This window comes from Tilletiaria anomala (genome assembly GCF_000711695.1).
Source record: "Tilletiaria anomala UBC 951 chromosome Unknown K437scaffold_29, whole genome shotgun sequence".
NCBI classification, from domain to species: Eukaryota; Fungi; Basidiomycota; class Exobasidiomycetes; order Georgefischeriales; family Tilletiariaceae; genus Tilletiaria; species Tilletiaria anomala.
In genome coordinates, this window is record NW_013546993.1 from 111,023 (window position 1) to 129,496 (window position 18,474).

The 18,474-nt window shown below is 55.4% G+C and overlaps 5 protein-coding genes across 5 annotated transcripts; 1 reads left to right on the top strand and 4 right to left on the bottom strand.

Moving 5' to 3' along the window:
* Positions 1–964: 964 nt before the first annotated feature.
* Positions 965–4,959, bottom strand: K437DRAFT_246015 (prokaryotic type I DNA topoisomerase; the record flags this gene model as incomplete). Its single annotated transcript, XM_013388439.1, has 7 exons — positions 4,421–4,959; positions 3,723–4,354; positions 3,576–3,657; positions 2,761–3,510; positions 2,557–2,682; positions 1,371–2,480; positions 965–1,300 (listed from the first exon to the last, which is right to left on the bottom strand). The coding sequence occupies exons 1-7, from the start codon at positions 4,694–4,696 to the stop codon at positions 965–967; spliced, it is 3,312 nt and encodes a 1,103-aa protein (XP_013243893.1). The 5' UTR covers positions 4,697–4,959.
* A 273-nt stretch (positions 4,960–5,232) lies between these two features.
* On the top strand, positions 5,233–7,830 carry K437DRAFT_234705 (uncharacterized protein). Its single transcript, XM_013388440.1, has 3 exons — positions 5,233–6,345; positions 6,435–6,880; positions 6,969–7,830. Exons 1-3 carry the CDS (start codon positions 5,324–5,326, stop codon positions 7,463–7,465), a joined length of 1,965 nt encoding a protein of 654 aa, XP_013243894.1. The 5' UTR covers positions 5,233–5,323; the 3' UTR covers positions 7,466–7,830.
* An 85-nt stretch (positions 7,831–7,915) lies between these two features.
* On the bottom strand, positions 7,916–8,381 carry K437DRAFT_223075 (uncharacterized protein; the record flags this gene model as incomplete). The annotated part of the gene is made up of 2 exons (XM_013388441.1): positions 7,916–8,159; positions 8,245–8,381. The coding sequence occupies 2 exons, from the start codon at positions 8,379–8,381 to the stop codon at positions 7,916–7,918; spliced, it is 381 nt and encodes a 126-aa protein (XP_013243895.1).
* A 930-nt stretch (positions 8,382–9,311) lies between these two features.
* K437DRAFT_94043 (uncharacterized protein) lies at positions 9,312–11,399 on the bottom strand. The gene is made up of 2 exons (XM_013388442.1): positions 9,617–11,399; positions 9,312–9,503 (listed from the first exon to the last, which is right to left on the bottom strand). Exons 1-2 carry the CDS (start codon positions 11,043–11,045, stop codon positions 9,409–9,411), a joined length of 1,524 nt encoding a protein of 507 aa, XP_013243896.1. The 5' UTR covers positions 11,046–11,399; the 3' UTR covers positions 9,312–9,408.
* Positions 11,400–14,499: 3,100 nt separating this feature from the next.
* Positions 14,500–18,295, bottom strand: K437DRAFT_255837 (uncharacterized protein). Its single transcript, XM_013388443.1, has 3 exons — positions 16,744–18,295; positions 15,909–16,668; positions 14,500–15,841 (listed from the first exon to the last, which is right to left on the bottom strand). Exons 1-3 carry the CDS (start codon positions 18,136–18,138, stop codon positions 14,568–14,570), a joined length of 3,429 nt encoding a protein of 1,142 aa, XP_013243897.1. The 5' UTR covers positions 18,139–18,295; the 3' UTR covers positions 14,500–14,567.
* Between the last annotated feature and the right edge of the window lie 179 nt (positions 18,296–18,474).

Genomic DNA, 18,474 nt, shown 5'->3' on the forward strand with positions numbered 1-18,474 from the left:
GGTTACCCCTCCTGCTCGGCCGCAAGAGGATTTCTAGCGCGCTTGTTTCAAAGTTGAATGAAGATTGTTGCCCCAACTTTACGGTCAATCGGGGTGGAGCGGGCTTGATCTCTGCCTGCGGTTGGTTGGCTATCACATTGATGGTCGCACTCTCCATTTGCGGATGGGTATGTATCGAAAATTGAAATACAAAATACGAAATACCCTTGGCAAATACCGCAGGGCCGGGGACAGTGTCCACTATCCAGTCCCGAACAGTGTTGTGAGGCGAGCCGACGACAACGTCAACACATGTAAGGTTGGGGCCTGTGAGCTGGCGCCAATTGCCCTCGATCCTGGCTGAAGCGGGGTATTCATGTGGTAGATCAGCCTTAACCTCATCGTCTCATGTCATCGGAACAGCACCCCGAAATGGGTGGAACTTGTGGATAAATTCACTCCATGACAATTGGAGCTTCCAAGAGGCAGGAACGGATCATAGGAGTGGGAGAGAGTAAAGTGTATTGTCTGGTCAGAGCGAGATTCGGGACTGGGGAACTCGGAGGACGGAGCACAATTCGCAACCACTCATCCTGTGTCGTCTCTTCGGATGTAAGTCGTACCCTTGCGTAACATCACTGATGTGCCTTGACCGAAAACTGCTCGCCGCTCGGGTCCATTGGCTTTTTGGGGAGATCATTGATCTCTTCTCAACAATGCATTTCCTTTGGTGATACGAGCCAATGCCTCAACATGATGACGCTTTGGACTGGTTGACATCCCCTTCAACCTTCGGCGTCGAGGTCGCCAAAGCCTTGCATCCATGCGGAAGCTTGTGCCGCCTTATTGTCAATGATGGGCTTGGTAGACTCGATGTGCTCAAGCTCTCGATGAATATCGCACACTGACTGTCTCCCCACGAGCCGTCGGCATCGTCAGAGCTGGTACATAAAGTGTATTTATACAGAGTAAGATGCCGCTACTATCATACTGGACATTCTGATGCCCAATGTCCCCTCTTCCCACAATTGAAGCATGAGCCGGCACCCCCGCCAACTGTCCCTCCTCCGCTGCCCTTTCTCCCCCCTCTCCCCCCTATCCCCCGCCCTCCACCTCTACTTCCCCGCGCGCTTCCACTACCGCTCCTCCCCGAGTAGTCCTTGCCAGCGGGACGCTGAGGCGATGCAGACATGGATGACCGATTCCCCGTGCCACCGCCGCCGCGGGACTCCTGTCCGTCTGCCCATTCGAAAAACTTGCAGCGAAGGCGTTCGCTCTCCTTGCAGCAGCACCAAAATTCACGACCTTTGTTGGGTCCTTCCTGTAATTAATAGCAGCTCAGCGACACATTCGAACATGGCAGCGAGCACCCTTTGTACAGATGCTCTCACTTTGAAGACTGTCTTAAGGGCGGCTTCCAAGCCACAATCACACCTTCGTTTCTCCGCGTCCGCATCATCGGCACGCGAACGGGAGGCCCAGCCCTCGGCACCTCCGTTTCTGCCCGCATGTCCAAGACTGGAGGGCCCAGCGCACCTTCCGCCGCTCTCGCGCGGCGGTTCGTCAGCCCATTCGAAAAAGCCACACGAGCCAGCGTCGCGCGGCTTGGCACAGCCGTAGAATCGCCGGCCCTGATTCGGCCCGTCTTTGGCGACGGTCAAGAAAGCCGCAGGCTCACTGCACTTGCAGTACCTTGCGTCTTCTTCTCCGCCTTCGTCTTGCAAACTTCGTGCCGTCTGTCCTGCGCCCGTACAAGAGACAGAGCGCCCATACTGTCCTCCGCACTTAGAAGCGCATGATGGCCCTTCGAGCCATTCAAAGAATCCGCATTGCTCCTCCCGCGGCTTGGCGCACGCCCAGAACTTTCGCCCTTGATTCGCGCCTTCCTTGCCTGATGTCCTCTCCACGGATGCTTCCTGACACCGGCACTGTGGAGGGGATCTGTCAGATTGCACAGTGCTTGCTGAGGTTGATGCGAATGCTTGGCGTGCTGGGCGTGCATTGTTGGCAGCGGCACTCGATGCAGATGCTGACGAGCGCTTGCTCGGGCCATCCGCCCACTCGAAGAAGTCACACTGTGCCTCATCACGGGGCCTGTGGCAAGCCCAGAACCAGCGCCCTTTGTTCGGACCATCCTTCTTGACCTGCCTTCTGATAGTCTCTTCTCCACATGCACAGGTCGGCGCTGGCCCTGCCCGATGCTCACCGCGAGCTCTTTTATGTGGTGGTTGACCAGCGCCGAAGCCACCATCTTTGTCGTCGCCATCATCGACACCGTCCTCACGACTCGTGACATTGGCGTCTCGCCGTCCGTGCGGCCTTCGTGAGGGTCGAGTTCCTGGCTGCCTGCTGCCACGAGCCCGGCCGCGGCGACCACCTCCATGCCCACCATCGGCTCCTCCCCCATCTCCTCCGTCACCATCGCTGCCGAATTCGAGAAAGGCGTTCTCGTCTTGTCCGCTCTCTTCGCCACCCTCCACGCCAAAGTACTTGCCGACGCTCTAAATCATGACAAGGACCGGTGCGCATAAGGTGACTGTATCGATTCGGAGTTTTCTACAGGCCTTGCGAACTCACATCGATGAGAGTCTGGAAGCGCGAGTTGACGGTGACAAACACCGCACGATACTCGTCCAGTGTTTCGTCGATGATTTCCTGCTTTGTCCGCTCGTTGCGCGCGATGAGGTCCATGCGATGCTCTGTCTGCTCACACAGAGCAATATAATCAGATTCTCACGAAGGCGTGCGTCGCTGAATCAGGAAACCCTAATCTGGACTCACTTCTCTCCTCAAGAAAGGTTTGCTGAGGCTCTTCTCCAGATCGACTTTGTTGTAGCCTTCAACGAGCCCGATACCAAGCGTTGAAGGCACCAGATATTTGATCCTCCCTTCGGTTTGCATCATAACATACTGCCGATCAATCACTTTAGTAATGTGTTCTGCAATTGTCGCGTCTGTGCCAATACCGTTCTTGTCCATCAAGCCGACCAGATCCGCTTCCGTAAGCAACTTTGGCCGGGTCGTCTGCCCCTCTTTCAGAGCGCACTCGCCGGCAGGAGGCGTGGGGATAAAGGAGAAGCCAGCTTGGTAGATGTCGGGCAGGACGTTGCTCTCCCACTTCTCGTAAGGGTACACGTCGAGGAAATTCCGCTCTGTGACCACTAGGCCAGTTGCCTGGAAGCCCTCACTAGCCATCTCAACAGTGACGGTCGTCTGCCACCCCACGGCATCGCGCGAACAGCTTGCAAGGAAGCGTCGGGTAACGTAGTCGTACACGCGCTTGTCATCTCCAACTAGTGACGGTGCATGGGCGATGGGATGGATCGGAGGATGCGCTTGGTCATTCTTCTTGCCATCGCGTGGTCGGTCAAAGTGGCCTCGGTCGCCATTCAAAGTCTGCGCATAATGGCCCCATGACTCATTCGACTGCTGTTTTTCAATCAAAGAGTGGAAGTCGAAATCTTTATCGTATGTGTCTGTCTCTGTACGGGGGTAGGAGAGAAATCCTTTGTTATAAAGTGCTTCGGCGATCTGGAAGAGGAGGAAGATCTTAGAAGGTGCGGTGCATGTCAATCACAATCATAGTTGCCACCCACGTCTAGCACCTTCTTCGGAGCCAGATGAAGCAGGCGAGAGCCTGCCTTTTGCAACTCGACAGTGGTGAGAGGATAGGGTTTCCTAGTATACGTAATGGCGCACAGAGTCAATATGGAACGAGCAGCAGTAGGTATGCATACACTCACCATTTCTTTGTGGGCTTTTTCTGCACATTCGTGACGACTGCCTCGGCAGCTGCAAGGCAGCGGCGATGCAGCATTTGGACAATAGCATAATCGAACAGATGTCCTCTTTCCCAAGTAAAGGCTGTTGACATGCCTGTCCCTGTTCTGCCTTCCCCTTGATCACCTTGGTTTGCTGGCAGCCGGTGCTCGAGCGAGATGTACCAGAATGCCTCCGGGACAAAATTCTCCACCTTGTCGTATCGGTCGACGACGAACCCGAGCGTAGGAAATTGGCAAGGCCCGTAGCTTATGACTTGCGATTCGAGCTCAGCGGGAAACCTGGCTTGCAACCTCAGGCTCTGCATGCGCGTGAAGCTGGCGCCGATGCGCAGATCCAGCTCCATTCTGGCTTCGACAGCGGAAGCAGCATGCCAATCCAACTGCTCTGCATTTCGGCAAGCGGCATGGATTTGATTGGAAATGATCGCGCTGAATCGCGCGCGTTTGACCACGATCTGGCGGTTGGCCTTACGTACTTCTCGGACGATCTCTGCACCGATATGCTCGCCTTCTCGGTCGCAGTCGGTCCAAATGATCAGCATCGATGCGTTGCGTGCTTCGTCGCCGAGGTTTCTGCTGATGCGTTTGGCATCCTGAATGCAGAATTTATACTGATTCAGTGGGTTTGTTCCATGCATGGGACGAGGGAAAGAACTGACATCACTAATGGAGGTCACGATTGGAGCCTCAAAGAGAGCACTAGGGTCGCAGCTCCTCCAACTTCTATACTCAGGTTCAAAGTCTGAGTTGGTAAGATGTCCGCGGACAGAAGTCATGGTCATGTTTACGAAGCCGACATCATCAAAACGGTATTGGAAGTCGTAGTTGCGACAGTATTGATCCTTGCCTGGGCGATTGTGAAACTGCCCGCCTGATAGGATCTCTGCGACTGATTTGGCGACGGACGGCTTCTCGGCAACGCAAAGGTATTTCATTTTGGATTACTGCTGCTTGACTGCTTCAAAATTGTATTTGGTGCAGATTAATGTGAAACAATGCGTCGGTTATTCAAAAAGGACCACAATTGAGCTGCGCGATGAAAGGGATATGCGACGCCGGGAACAATCCCCCCAGTGTAAGGTCGACCGGCGTACGCTGGCAGCATCTTTACGCCCAAGTAGTCTACTTCTTCCGGTATAGCAGCGGCATCTGATGGTGAGCATGAATGTTCTGACAAAGGCGGGCTGTAGGGCCAAGCGATGAGGAGAGTGTGGGAGAGCTAGGAGATCAACACACTCCAAACACAATGTGCGTATTTAAAAACGCGACACGCGAAGAGACTTGTCACAGTCACAGATGAGAGTCCCCAGAACCCGGATCCCACAATCGCCAATCAGGCTCGCCTCTTTACAATCAGCTTACATAAGCATCGGCCCTTCTGTCACCCTTCACATCACTTGCAATTTTGTTGCCGATCTATAATTAAAGTATGTGGGGGGCGAAAATAATCGCAGCGCCGTATGCAACTCGAAGGCTACCTGCAACATCTCGTTCAAAGTATCGGAGGGAAGAAGTCGTACGAGCTCCTTTGCAAGCTCAGCAGCCGTACCATACTGTTGAAAATGGCGCAGCAACGTGCCACAGCAGCAGCCTTTCTGCCCTGTCTCCGAGCACGACTGGGCCCGACTCGGTTAGGAACCTCAAGCTCGCGCGTCCACCTTTTTGTAATCGCCTCAAGTACAGGAACACCTCGCTACAACAGTACCAGTGGTAGCAATTTAAGAGCTGCACCATTAATACCGGGCAACAGCACTGCGCGTGTGACCAAATCGCTCTCCGGCTCGACGTCAGCATCGCCACCAGCGTCTTCCGCCTCTGGTACCCCTCGCGCAGCTGTGGATCGCACTCGGTCAAAACTCCCAACAGCGAAAGCCAAGGCCCAAGCTTCCAAAGCTCTTCGTCAGCAGCTACAAGCTGCATCGCAGCGCTCTCAGAGTTTTGATGTAATCCAAGCAAGTGAGCGTGTCACTGATCAAATTGGCCGAACGCACGCCGACGAAGAAGGCACGCATTCCGGCCATTCGTCGAAGGGCAATGCGGTAGCAGAGCAGAATCAGCAGCAACATCTGCCGCAACAGCATTCCTCAAGCCCTTGGACATCGCATTCTGCATCTGTATCCGCAAGTTCAGCAGCAGCGCAATTGAAAGCGCGCATATTTCCTTCTCCGTCTCAGCTTGAAGAAGTTGTGGCGTGGGCAACAGCGGACTCGTACGACTTTGACGCTCTGATCCGCAGTGGTCGATTGCCCTCGGGCTGGACGTTGCTTGAGGATGATGAGGCAATCCACATACCTTTTTGGCCTCAGCACTTTCATCCCACCACTTCACAGACTTCACAGCAACAACAGATCACACCGGCAGCCGGGACGGGTGAGGTTTTCATTTTTCGATCAGGCTCATACGTCACTTGGGGGCTCTCAGAAGATCAAAGTCATCGTTTTCTAAGGAGCGTAATTCGCGGAAGACCTGCATCCAGGACCAGTACCAAGGGTAAGGCGTGCGCTGCGGACGAACTGCCAGTCGAGCACGAGAAGTATCATCACATCGGTGATGAGGGAATGGAATGGGTGTGGAGAGAAGATGAGTGAGTGCGATCGCGAGCATGCATGCCGGAGTCACAACGTCATAGGAGTCGTGCTCATTTTCCTGCAAACCGCATCTTCGTTCCGATAGACCAACTCGCATTGTTGGGGACGTACTTGTCTTGGGGCACGCACCCCATGTGCAGTCGACAAGAGGCAACAAAACCTCCACTACCGAAATGCGCATCGATGCGGATGTCACAAGATCAAAAATAGCATCATCTTCCACCTCAAATAACGCAGCAGGAACAGCATCGGATGAAGCCGACTGGTCCCCGCTCCTCGCGCGTCTTGCTTATTCGCAAGGCCTGGCGCGTTCCGCACGCCTTTCAGCACAAGAAGAAGCGCTGGACATGTTCCTCTCTTCTGTGAATTCCATTCCAGAGCAACTGGAAGCGGCAGGGAAGGTGCCGTTGCCTCGCAAAGAGGTGATCAGAAAGATGGGGACGCTGTTAAGGTTGCGTCAGAGGGCGAATTTAGGGAAAGACAACTTCCTGGATGACCCAGAAGGCCATTGGGATAATGGCTCCATGGAATGTGAGTTGTCCGTGTCCAGCTTCTTGCTTGCCACTGCCACATGATCGGGTGACTCAGACATGTTTCCTTTGGCTCCGTCCCTTTAAAGATCATTACGACGAGATTTGTCGATCTTTGGACATCGAGCCGCGCTTCCGTGCATTGAACGAGAAGCTGGACCACTGCGAAAATCTTCTCGGTGTCATCAGGGCATTGTTGACCGAGCGCTCGTCCCACCGAATGGAGCTGATCATAATTTACCTCATCGCATTCGAGGCGACGCTAGCAGTCATCAGCCACGACTACGTACCGACGCCGAAACGTATCTGGCGAGTTATGACAGGTCTTGGATGGAACGATGCCAAGTCGGCACAGCACGGGGGAGCGGCACCGGCGGACACTAACAACTCAAACGTTGCTGCTACTGCTGCGCACTCCGCGTCTAATGTGGCATCTAGCCCGTCAGAGAACGTTGAGATCGGATTGACGATCGGACTTCTCAGGCGAGCACTCTCGCTGCTAGACCTTCAAGGTGAAGACGCAGAAACACCTACGGCACATGGCGCAGCGACACCAACATCCGCACGGAGTGTCCGTCTCGTTTAGCGCGTGTTTGCTTGGACAGGCCCGTCCTGGCTTTGAATGCCACACTCTTTATGCGTACCACTTCCCGTTCGACTCCTTTCCAATGCATACATTGTCTTTCAGACGCGTAACTCTACTATACATTCGTGAAAATAAGGGTGATTTGCTTGACAGGTGACGCCGTATGATGACAACGGATCCCCTCTCGTCAGAAGACAGACCAGCTGTCATCAATTTTAACAAGCGAAAATAGGCGCCATGCGCGACTGAGCGGGTATGGAGGGTGAAAAGGATACGATGGAGAGTGAGCTGCGGTTGGGCGATGACGATGCGTTACTGGATGCTGTAAGGTACCGATGTAGACACCGGAGGAACATGTGCAAATGAAGGCGCACGAATGGTGCGCCAATGAACGAAGGTACTTGACCATAGTGAAACCGAAAGTATGCTGCAGCACAGTGGTACAGCTACTTAGCGATGCGCAGAGGCTGACGTCGGCGTTGGAGTCGGTGTGTGTTTTTCGTCGATTTCCATCATCTCTGAATCCAACTCGCCTTGCATGGACGCAGGAGAGTCCCCACCGTCACCCGGCTCCTCGGATCGCCCGAGACCAGATATCTGGTGACCCTTTTGATGGCGGCGCAGATTGGATTGAACGCTGAACGAACGGCCGCAGCCGGGTACTTCGCAGACGAAAGGTTTTTCGCCCGTGTGCCTGTGATCGCGCACCAGAAGCAAGGGAGAAAGGCGAGAGTGTCAGCATAAGCTCACTACATAAGCGCATGTCCGGCTCAACTCACACATGAAGGTGAATCTTGAGACTTGAAGGCCTTGTGAAGCGCTTTCCGCACCACTGGCACTCATACTTTGGAGCAACATGTCCCGGCAGCTTGCCAGTCTTGGCGTCCTTTCCTTTCAGCGAAGCCGAGCGACTCATTGGCGAGCCCTCCGCTGACATGGAGAAATGCGCGTGCCGCATCATCTCCAGCTCTTGCGTTTGCACTCTCGATGCGTGACGCACATCCGTCGGTGGGAAGGCAGCTTCGCCCATCGGCATGAGGGGAGTGCCCTGCTGCTGCCACGAGTGAGAGTGAGCATGACGTATGCGCTGACCCTGTGCCATGTGTGAGGGCACGATACCTGGCTGAGGCGGGTAGACGTTCGAATGGAATGCTCCTGTTGTGGGAGGTACCGTGACAGTGCGAGCCACCGGTGAGGGTGACCATGGGCCTGATAATGGCTGCGGAAGCACAGAAGGGTGTGCTTGCAGAGCCAAGTCGTACTGCGGCGGCAGGCTGTATGCGTCCGTGGGCGGGTACCACGCCCGGTGTTGCGTGTGTGCCGAAGTAGGCAGCGGAGCCTGCGGCGACATGCTCGGATGCTGTGGATGCTGCTGGTGCAGCCCTGCCGACTCGCTGAGGTGCATCTGCTCCATCATCCTCGTGTGGCGATCCATGCTGGCAGAGGAAGAAGGAACTGAGCCGCGCGATCCGTGTTGAATCGCCACTGAACGCAGCAGCGCGCAGTCCTTGTTCGATGCACCTGGCGTCATCTGATGTTGGTGCTCCGAGTTGCTGCCTTCGATGCTCGTCGCACGCGTTGGCGGCGAGACTCCTGAGGAGCTGGACCAGCGCTCATATCCTTGACTATCCTGCCTGTGGTGATCCGACGAGCCCCACGAGGACAGAGAGACGGGCGAGGGCATGGACGCCAGCGAGCCGGAAGGGTGCACGTCTGCAACAACTCCGCGTGACAGAGGCACGAGCGGCATGGTCGGTGAAGAACCAGACTCTCGAAAATCGACCGGGCGCGTATTCGCAGCGGCGCGAGGTGTACCAAACGCATCGGACGAGGTCAATGGTTGCAGTGGCGGCGGCGCAATGACGGGCCCGGGTGATGGATATGGCGACACACGACCGGCCCTTCTGGCTGTTCCGTAGGTCGAGCCCGACGAGTTGGACCGCTTAAGACACAACGAAGCGCTGTCGCGCTCCCCAAGTGTGTGGCGCCGGCGGCTGGCGGACGATACCTGGGCGGTTGAAACACCCAGTGAAAGCCGCTGTTGGTTGTCAGCAGAACCCGTCAGCGCATCAGACTGAGCAGCCGCTGCTGCTGTTGCATCGCGTCGCTCCGCTCGAGCCGAGCCAGCGATCGCAAGCAAATCTAGCCCACCTGAGCCCGTCGAGCGGTGGCCTCTGAGACTTGAACTTCTGTGTGCTTGCGGGCTGCCGATTCCACTGCTGACAATACTGCTACCGTTCGACGGCACCAGAGGCGGCAGGTTGATCCCAGTCATTTCGGCTGGCAAGTTTGGCCTCGTCCGCTGACACTCGTCAGAGATATGCCGACGTCTCGGGAACGACGCAGATGCGCCGGGCGTGCCGAAAATCGGCGCAGCAGCATCGCTAATCTCTGCTGAGCCCAAGCTGCTAGGTCTACGACCTGTGCGGCGATGTGGCCGTACGCTTGACGGCTGCGGCTGTCGTTGCTGCAGTTGTGGGGAGCGCAGGATCGCTGGCAGCGGCAGTGGGCCCTGATCTGCGGACCAGGACCCTGCCCCTGGCGCCGAAGCTGCAGAACCTGGCAACATCGACGGCGGAAGCGTTGGGAGATTGGGCGATTCTGAGGCGAAGCGCCGCTGCATCAATACAACATCCGCCACGGCGAGACCCGACGATGCGACTACATTGCTGGAGACTGTGGGCAGCTCGCGTTGCGATCTCCCGGGGAATACGAACTCGTTGTGCATCCGCGCAGACGGCGGATACGCCTGACCTCTGCGACTCTTTCTGCTGCTGCTGCCGACGGATCCCGCACCTCCTGCTCCGGCGGTATGAAGCAATTGTGCCGCCGCCGTCAGCACCGTGCCAGGCTCCACTTGCAGCTGGTTTTCCTTTGTGCTCGATGCTGCATCAACGCCTACGGAGGATGAAGAGCCTGCAGATGTCGTAGGTGAGTGGCTGTTGCTCCGCTCGTGCCCTGAGCTCCACGAATGCGCGCCTTGGGCGTGATGATGATGCTGCCGCAAGCTGGAAAATGGTGGTAGAGGCGCATTGTCTGCCGAATTGAGCAGATTCTGGATGCCAGGTAGGACAACAGCAGCTGGCACTGAAGGAGACGCAGCCGTTAGGCAGGTGAGCTGGACAGTTGAACTGTTCTTTGACAACACCGCCTCCTGATCTGTTGCGTACGTCAATTCCCCATCCTCTTCCTCACACGGTCGCCTTGCTGGGTCTGCAGTGATGGTCACATCAGCGGCATCGTCCAACTCCTTGCCGCGCTCGCTTGATGGCTGGATGCTCTTCTGACCAACGTCCCCATTGGAGTGCCTCTGCATCTGATCCTGCTCCCACGCCTTTTCACTTTCCTTGGCAGCCACCGGCGGAGACTTTCGTCGACCAGGGGGAAAGGTAAAGGACGAAAAGTTGGTACCTGCGGACCCCCGCAGTCCCTGGCCATTTGCGCTTGAGCGGGAGCCGCTCATCGTTTCGCCAAACAAGCTGGTGCCGCCTTTGGCGACGATACTCCCTTGACAAACCAAGTCAGATGATGCGCTTATAGGCAGTGGTGACTGAGAGCGCTGCGAAGTGATAATCACCATGGATCGCACGTCGACTGGTGGATGCGTACGCGTTGACGTTATGCCTCACTTGATGGATCACTCGTAATCCACTACTCTGAATGTTACCCAAGATCCTTCTGCGTCTTGAATACAGAATACTCTTGGATGGGACGAGATGACGAGGCTGCAATGCATGCAGCTTCGGATTTGAGTGGTTTGCGGCGCAGATGTTGTGCCGATGTTCGGTCAGGTGGAGAAGTCGCAAGCGATACCCAATGGTTTGGACCCTTGAACTGCTCTACCCGATGGATCGACAAACGAAGAGAGAGCATCCGCGGAGAGTAACGCACGGCGCACCCGGCCAAGAGTCCGAGCAAGAGTGTCAAAATGACAATGGATGGAGGATGATAATGTCAATGGATGGATGGAGGATGATAATGTCCATCAGTGGGGTGCTTGGGAACCTGAAGTTGATCGGACGCGAATAGTCCTAAATAATCTTCGAGGATTGTAGCTGACTTACACGTAGCCCAGGAACGGGAACTGTGTTCTTCACAATACTGTGGCCTCGGGTTCCATGGAAAGCTTTGGCTGATGGGAGCGAGTCCAGGACCTCTCGGTGCTCGAAAGCGGCCGTATGTTATGCTGTAACAGCTAAGTGCTAAGCGTTGGTGCTTGCAGCTAGATGGATCGGAAAGTTGGTGATCCCGACGCAAAAGCTTTCCGTGGCAGATCGTGCGATGACTCTTCAAAGTTGGGCTCCCTGCTGCGAGATGCGCTGCGAAGCGGTGATACCAAGGATGCTCAGGGCTCGCTCGCGCATGAATGTTGTATATATACTTCTCGACTTTGTGTTGTTTCGTTGACCGTCGATCTTTATCACATACTGCTCGCTCGCTCGCGCTCTCTCGTCTCGCTCGTTTGCTTGATTGATTGCTTGCTTGCGTATTTGTTTGCTGATACGCCGATTGATGATACTGCTACACAGCTCGCAAGCAAGAGATAGGCCGGCTGAATGGGTCAGGGGGCCAAGCTGGTGATGACAAACGATGAGCGCACGCCGTATCATGCGCGCTCTCTGGGATATTGACGCCTGACGGTGCGAATTGTTGGCGCGTACCCTGCCCTTTCTCGAACGGGATGCAGTGATGGAGACAACGAGCAGCGAGTAGCGAGGCGCCAGTACCAACTGACTGTGTCAGAAGCCAGAAACCTCCAGCACGACTGGGGATGATCGTCGTGCCACGCGCCCGCTGTGCTGCGACGTCCAAACGTGCTGTCTGCCGCACTGTGAGCTCCAACTACGGGGATGGGCGGAGGTTGATGGCGATGAGTTGGATGCCAAAAAGCTGCTCCCGACACTCGAAGGGGGCTTTTCGGTCCTGGAGTCAGGTGTGGGATGAGATGGACGATGATGCGATGATGGATAGCGGTGATCACGGGACACTGCTCACATGCCCAGCGCTGCAATCAGCAGCAATAAATGTCGCCCTTTTTCTGTCTTCTTTTGGAGATCTTTTTAATTACTTTTGGCTTGGAGACGAAAGTGCGGGACGCGTTTCGTGTGACTGTTGTAATGCACTGGTGCAGTGACTGCGCGCCGGGTAAAAACGCGTGGGACAGTGTTCAGAAGAGTCCCGCGCTGCAGCGCAGATCAGCAGAGCGTCAGCGCGGGCACAGGCTCACTTCTGTGGCCGAGGTGCACAGGGGGCACAGGAGAACAGGCTTCCATCTGCCCGGCTGCGGCCAAGATGCGACTTTTTGTGTGGCAGATCACTCAAACCTCACTCGATCCTTCCCACAAGTCTTCCCCGAGTTCTCCGTGACCCCGGAGTTTCTTCCTTACAAGGCGACCCTGATGATAACATCTGTGTTTGCCGATATCCACGACCTCTCCATTTATACAGGTTAAGCTATCATCATGTACAAAACAAGGTCCTGACAGCCGACGCTCGTTTACGAATCTGATCGTGACATGACCCTACAGACCTTGGAAGTCGCATAAATCAGGGACTACGACGTTATGAGGATGCCAACCCGATGGCGCGGAGCCGAAGAGCCGGGGTGCTGCTTCAGACTTCTTTCTGTGGCTGATCGAGGTGCCGAGTGGCTATGCCACCCACAGGAAGAGGAGAGTCAAAGAAGACCCAACTTGCAACTGTTGACTTGTTGAAAATATGATGGCTTTGAGAGAGAAGATATCAGACTCAGTCCAACACTCCCACGCCCTCTACGTTTTGGAGGTTGAGTGCACAACTTCTCAGCAGCTTGTTAGCCCTCTTGCGGGGTGCAACAGCTATTTGACAAATGTGAATGAGGTGCACATTATTTGTTGGGCAGGAAAGGGGTAGGAACAAGCAGGATCAACCATCAGCACTCCATCAGCAGCGCTGACCACGCTCTGCTGGTGCCGATCACGGGTCTCATTCGGACGATTACGTAGTCCTTCGATGTCCTCTCGCCTATCTTTTGAGCTTGAAGGCTAGAGGGACCTGGCCATTTGGAGCAGCAGATTTTGAACAAAAGATCCGGAGAAGCGACCAGCTCGACCGCTTGAGCATGGAGTATGGAGTGTCAACATTGTGCCCGGCAGTATTGTTGCAGCAGTCGTCTGATTTGCCGTCAGCAGTAATGCGACGTGTTTCAAGTCGCCGGACTGATGAGGCATTGCTGAGAGCAAAGACTCATATAATGCACATACCTTACCCACCTCTGCAGGTTATGACAATTGCGGAGCGCGAAATAAGCGGAGATACCATGCCAAGGCTTCGCGAGGGATACTGTCTGCTAGCCAGGGATGACGCTGAGATTCAAGGATGATTAATGGAAATGAAAAAGCACACCTTTCCGACGCATGAGCAGGGCCACATCATCATCGCATATCGCTGCCAGTCGAGGGCGTTGGATGTGCTTTTGCATCATGCTCTCCTCTGCCTTGGCTGCTGTGTCGAGTGCCGACTGTCGATTGCCCAAGCTTTACGCTTCACTGTTCGCTATGCATTGAGTCTACAGCCTACTCACCTCTTGGGCGAAGTTCCTGAAAAACTCTATTGATGAATTTCAGGTACTTGAAATATTCCCATTTCCCAGCTCGTCAGTGGCTTCCCGATCGGCGTGCCTTACCCGGGAAAGAGGCAAAAGGAGATGCGGACCCAGAACTCTCAACTGAGGCTCTCAGTCACGATTTTCGACGTATCAGACGCCAACAATACTAGGAACTGAATGATAGACCCTGAAATGGTCATCGTTTCGAAAGTTTCGCTTTGCCTTTCAATGAAGGTGGGGAGCCCACTTTTGGCAAGCTCACATTGCGTAACGCAGAGAGGCTGCAAACACATGACCCTGGAAACAACCAACTCCGCAGCGTGCAGCCGTGGTGAACCGAACACGGGCGGCCCGATGTGACAGTCCAGTTCATGGTTTCCATTTTCATGCGACCAGGGATTCGGAATACTCCGCTTTGAGTAACGGTAGAGCAGATGTGCAAATGATTGCATCTTGTACTATCAGGTGATTCGGGTCCATAGCAGAAGAGTACATGGGCTCCCAGAACAAGTACGGCTACCACCTCTCTTCTCCGCCGGATTCAGAGTCGCTGTCGTCGTCGCCGTAAACCACTAGGGCAGTGCGGCCACCAGGCTGATTGCTCTCCTTCCTCGATAACCCTTCAGGATTTTGCGCACCTTGCGCCTGACTAGATCCTTCGCCCGCCACGCCCCCGCCTGCTGCTAACGCCCCTCCTCCACTCACTCCCGAAGCATCCCCAGCTGCCCCTCCGCGCCGCTTGGAGCCAGGTCGAAGCTTCTTCGTCCTCCCCGCTGATGAATGGCCAGACAGTAGCGAGGCGGGCGTGAGTGTATCTGTCGCGCCGCGCACGGCGTGCGAGGCAGCTGCCAGCGGACAAATCTTCTCCCTGGCCAAGAACAAGCTCGTCATGGGCGTAGGCAATGCGCTCCTTCCTTCCGCACCACCTGTATCTCCTTTCGTACCCTGACCGGTGCCGGACTGCTTGGTACCATTCTTTCTGGCCGTGTCTGGCGAGACGGAAAAACTCGTTTCCGATGGCGGCAGTCGGAAGTCAGCCGTAGCGAGATGGCGTTCAGATAATGCTTGCGGCGGTTCTGGAGGGCCGGCTTTGCCAAAGCGGTCTGGGCTCGAGTACGGAGCAGGAGAAGCATCACCAGCATTGGTGACTACATGGTCCGCGTTGACCGCAACAGTCAGGAGTTTATGCGCGCTGCTGGTACTACTTCCGCTGTTTATGCATGCGTGAGCATCCGAGCGTCTCCCCAGCGAATTGGCGAATTGACTAGGCGTCATGGCTGAGAGCCGGGGCAGTGCATCCGCGGGCCTTCGGGACGCGATGGGCGTATTCACATAGGTCCGATTTCCAACCCCGCAGTCCGAGGATGAGGGCAATTTGCTTCGATGCGTCGATGAGCGTCGCTTTGGCCCGTCCGCGTTCGGCGGCTGTGGGCTGTTCGCGCGCGTGTTCGCTTGACTTGTCTCTTGTATGTCGAAATTCTCATCATCGCTCTTTCCAAGCGCAAACTTGGCAAGGCTGTCCACTTTGGTAGAGCCGCTAAGGTATTTGCCTTTTGAGGTGCCAGCGCTACCAGCGCCAACAGCCGTCTGCGCGCCTGCTCGCATGCCAGACACACGGGTTTCACCCTTCTGGTCTGCGTTCTCTTCGACGACGACAAAGCTCTTCTGCCGCTGTCTCTCATTCCACTTGAGTGTCCGCGAGATCGATCGGAACCAGTCAATGGACTGATTCTCAGCGCAGACAGTAGGGAAAGGGTAGCGCGAGGCAGATACTTTGATGTGGTCCCCTTCTGCGCGAAGCAGATACAAGTGACGTCAGCTTCAAAGCTACCAACGCTGCAGACCACGAGGACTTACGTTTCAACTCGACTCTGCCACGACCATCGAAACTGGCCCAGGCGGTACTTCTCGAATTGTACGGCACCATGATGCGTACCTCCATGCTGTCCGGCAACAGCATCGGCCGGAAGCTAAGTGTATGTGGGCAGATGGGTGTGATGAGGATAGCCGGGATCTCAGGATGAGCGAGAGAGCCACCAGCAGCGAGCGAGTATGCTGTCGATCCGGTCGGTGTAGCGATGCAGATGCCATCCGCTTGTGCTGTCGTCATGTGGTGCTCATCGCCAAAGATTTCCAGCAGGCTGACGTACGGACTGGGTCCACGATCAACAACAAGATCGTTGAGCACTTCGAACGTCTCGACTGGCCGGGTTGGAAAGCACATCACCTCCTTGTCCCTCCTTGCGCATTTCTCGCGCTGCGCTTGGCCGCCCATCCATCCCGGCTCACCAGGGCAGGGCGTCTCGATCCTGTCCCACCCGCCTTCCTGAATATTCCGCATTATGATCTCGCCCGTTCGACCGGACTTGATCGCACGCCGACGGTCCTCCTCTACCGTCTCCGAAGTTGGCATGACGGCTCGATAGACGGTCGCGGTGAATCGCATGCGCAAATTGACGCGGATACCATCTTCGAGGGCTGATTTCATCACCTTAGCGTAGTCCTCAAAGTTGAAGTTAGTCAGGAACCCGAGGGAACCGAGGGAGAAGGGAAGCACGGGAGGGACGATTCGTTGAAACATCCAGGAGGCGAACAAAACTGTTCCATCACCGCCGAGCTACAAGCATTCAGTTGTGTGGTAAAACAAAATCAGACTGCACGCTTTATTCAAACTTCCTGATTGACGGCTCACCGTGACGACAAAGTCGAAAAGCTGAGGATGGCGACTGCACATCTCAGCCGTCCAGTATCTCAGCTGCCCTTCTCCCTTGAAAAGTCCATGTCCATTCGGACTTGTCATAATATTCGCGAGATTGAAGCCGATCGCGTTGCCGTCGGCATCGCTGCTGGAGGAGGAAGTGCCACTGGAAGGCGTGCTGGCGAAGCTGCTCGCCCTACGCTGACCATGGCCATGTGGTTGGTTTGCGTTTGGGTGTATTATTGGCTCAAATAAGGCGGGAAAATCACGTTTGATACCCTCGACATCGAAGCGTTTCGAGGCTTTGAGCTGCGAGTCGACGTAGACGATCAAGCCCGTCTCTCTCCCATTTCTTGGTGTCCGCATAAGCCAAATCGCCAGATCGCGCGTGAGTTTGATTAGCTGATTGTCTCGCGCTTTGGTGATGATGAGGACGCTTTGGATGGTCGATTTGACACGCGCTCGCCCCAGCTGCTTGGACATCTCACGCACACCGACAGCCGTCTCGGCCAGTTGTCGCGTCAAGCTGCGGACTCTGTCATCCGAGTCTTCTTCGCCGCTGGATAGAAGGTAAGAGCTACCGTCCGAAACATCTGAGTCGTGTATCTCATCGTGAGAATCGTCGCTGCGGTCCTGGTGCTCGGGCTCTTCATCATATCGCCCCATTGCGCCAGCATGTATGAGGCGCTGAAACTGTGCCTCCCTCTTGCTGTTTCCTTTCGCACGTATGACAGTGCCATCGCTGTCCGAATGCCCATCAGCACTCTTGGTACGAGAGAGCCCTTTCTCCTCGGACTGGGCCGCCTCACTGCCTGCTTGACTTGCTTCCAGAGAGGTTTGGATCCCAGGTAGCACGGAGGATGTCGGATTCTCCTCGAAATATGCATGTCGCATGTCTTTGCTCCATTCACTGATGCGCGGAGTCTCAGCCCCAGGGTCTGCAACTGAATTTCCAATCAAGGGCGCATCAATTTTTGGAGCAGGTGGCTCTGCCAAAGAAGTGCCTTGAGCTTCTGCAGCCTTGCTGCAACTATGAGTGCTATCGCTGCTCATCGAGCGTCGAGGTATCTTCTCACGCTCGCTAATTGGCGAGATAGCATAGCGTCGTTCGCGAGCATTCCCAGCCCCGCCAGGATTTGATACAGCAACAGCGCTTGAAGAGACGGTCGGGGTGTTTGCGCAGACTCCACGGTCGAGACATGCATGCACAAAGCAGGGTGATGAGAGCGGCTGACCGGCAGAATTATGCGCCATGACCGATCGCTGCCCTTCCTTAGGAATCGATGGTTTCGGCGCATCGGTATCTGGCTTCCGAGACTTTGAGCTGGCCGCTTCGCCTCCGATGCTCGTGCTCGGCTGCTGTTTGATCCAATCATCGTTGGACACCATGTCGGCCCATTCTATTGAGAAGACCTTGAAGAAAGCAAGACGTTCCTTGGATCCCGTGCGCGGCTCTATCAGCGTGTCAGCATATGCATCTACGTGTAGCGCTGGCGTCTCTACCCGACACGGCCTGCTTCGTCTTCATGCAATAACTCAATGAATCTGGCCACGAGCTTTCAATGTAACAGCAAATCTCGCAAGTGGTATGGTCCCATGGTGTGGCTAGTACAGCGGCGCACTGACGACATCACATAATCATAACGGAGCTCGCACATACTGCCAAATCTCCGCAACCCTAACCCACAAGATGAGCAAGCAACAGCCCCAATAGACGCAGCAGCT

What these genes read in the sequence shown, in the direction of transcription:
- K437DRAFT_234705 (XM_013388440.1), top strand. Translation starts at nt 5,324, where the DNA reads ATGGCGCAGCAACGTGCCACAGCAGCAGCCTTTCTGCCCTGTCTCCGA. An exon ending in TGGGTGTGGAGAGAAGATGA is followed by an intron (nt 6,346 to 6,434) that starts GTGAGTGCGATC and finishes TCGTTCCGATAG; the next exon opens with ACCAACTCGCATTGTTGGGG. An exon ending in GGATAATGGCTCCATGGAAT is followed by an intron (nt 6,881 to 6,968) that starts GTGAGTTGTCCG and finishes GTCCCTTTAAAG; the next exon opens with ATCATTACGACGAGATTTGT.
- K437DRAFT_94043 (XM_013388442.1), bottom strand. Translation starts at nt 11,045, where the DNA reads ATGGTGATTATCACTTCGCAGCGCTCTCAGTCACCACTGCCTATAAGC. An exon ending in CCACCGCTCGACGGGCTCAG is followed by an intron (nt 9,504 to 9,616) that starts GTGGGCTAGATT and finishes GACAACCAACAG; the next exon opens with CGGCTTTCACTGGGTGTTTC.
- K437DRAFT_255837 (XM_013388443.1), bottom strand. Translation starts at nt 18,138, where the DNA reads ATGGTGTCCAACGATGATTGGATCAAACAGCAGCCGAGCACGAGCATC. An exon ending in TTTTCGACTTTGTCGTCACG is followed by an intron (nt 16,669 to 16,743) that starts GTGAGCCGTCAA and finishes GAATGCTTGTAG; the next exon opens with CTCGGCGGTGATGGAACAGT. An exon ending in TGGCAGAGTCGAGTTGAAAC is followed by an intron (nt 15,842 to 15,908) that starts GTAAGTCCTCGT and finishes TGCTTCGCGCAG; the next exon opens with AAGGGGACCACATCAAAGTA.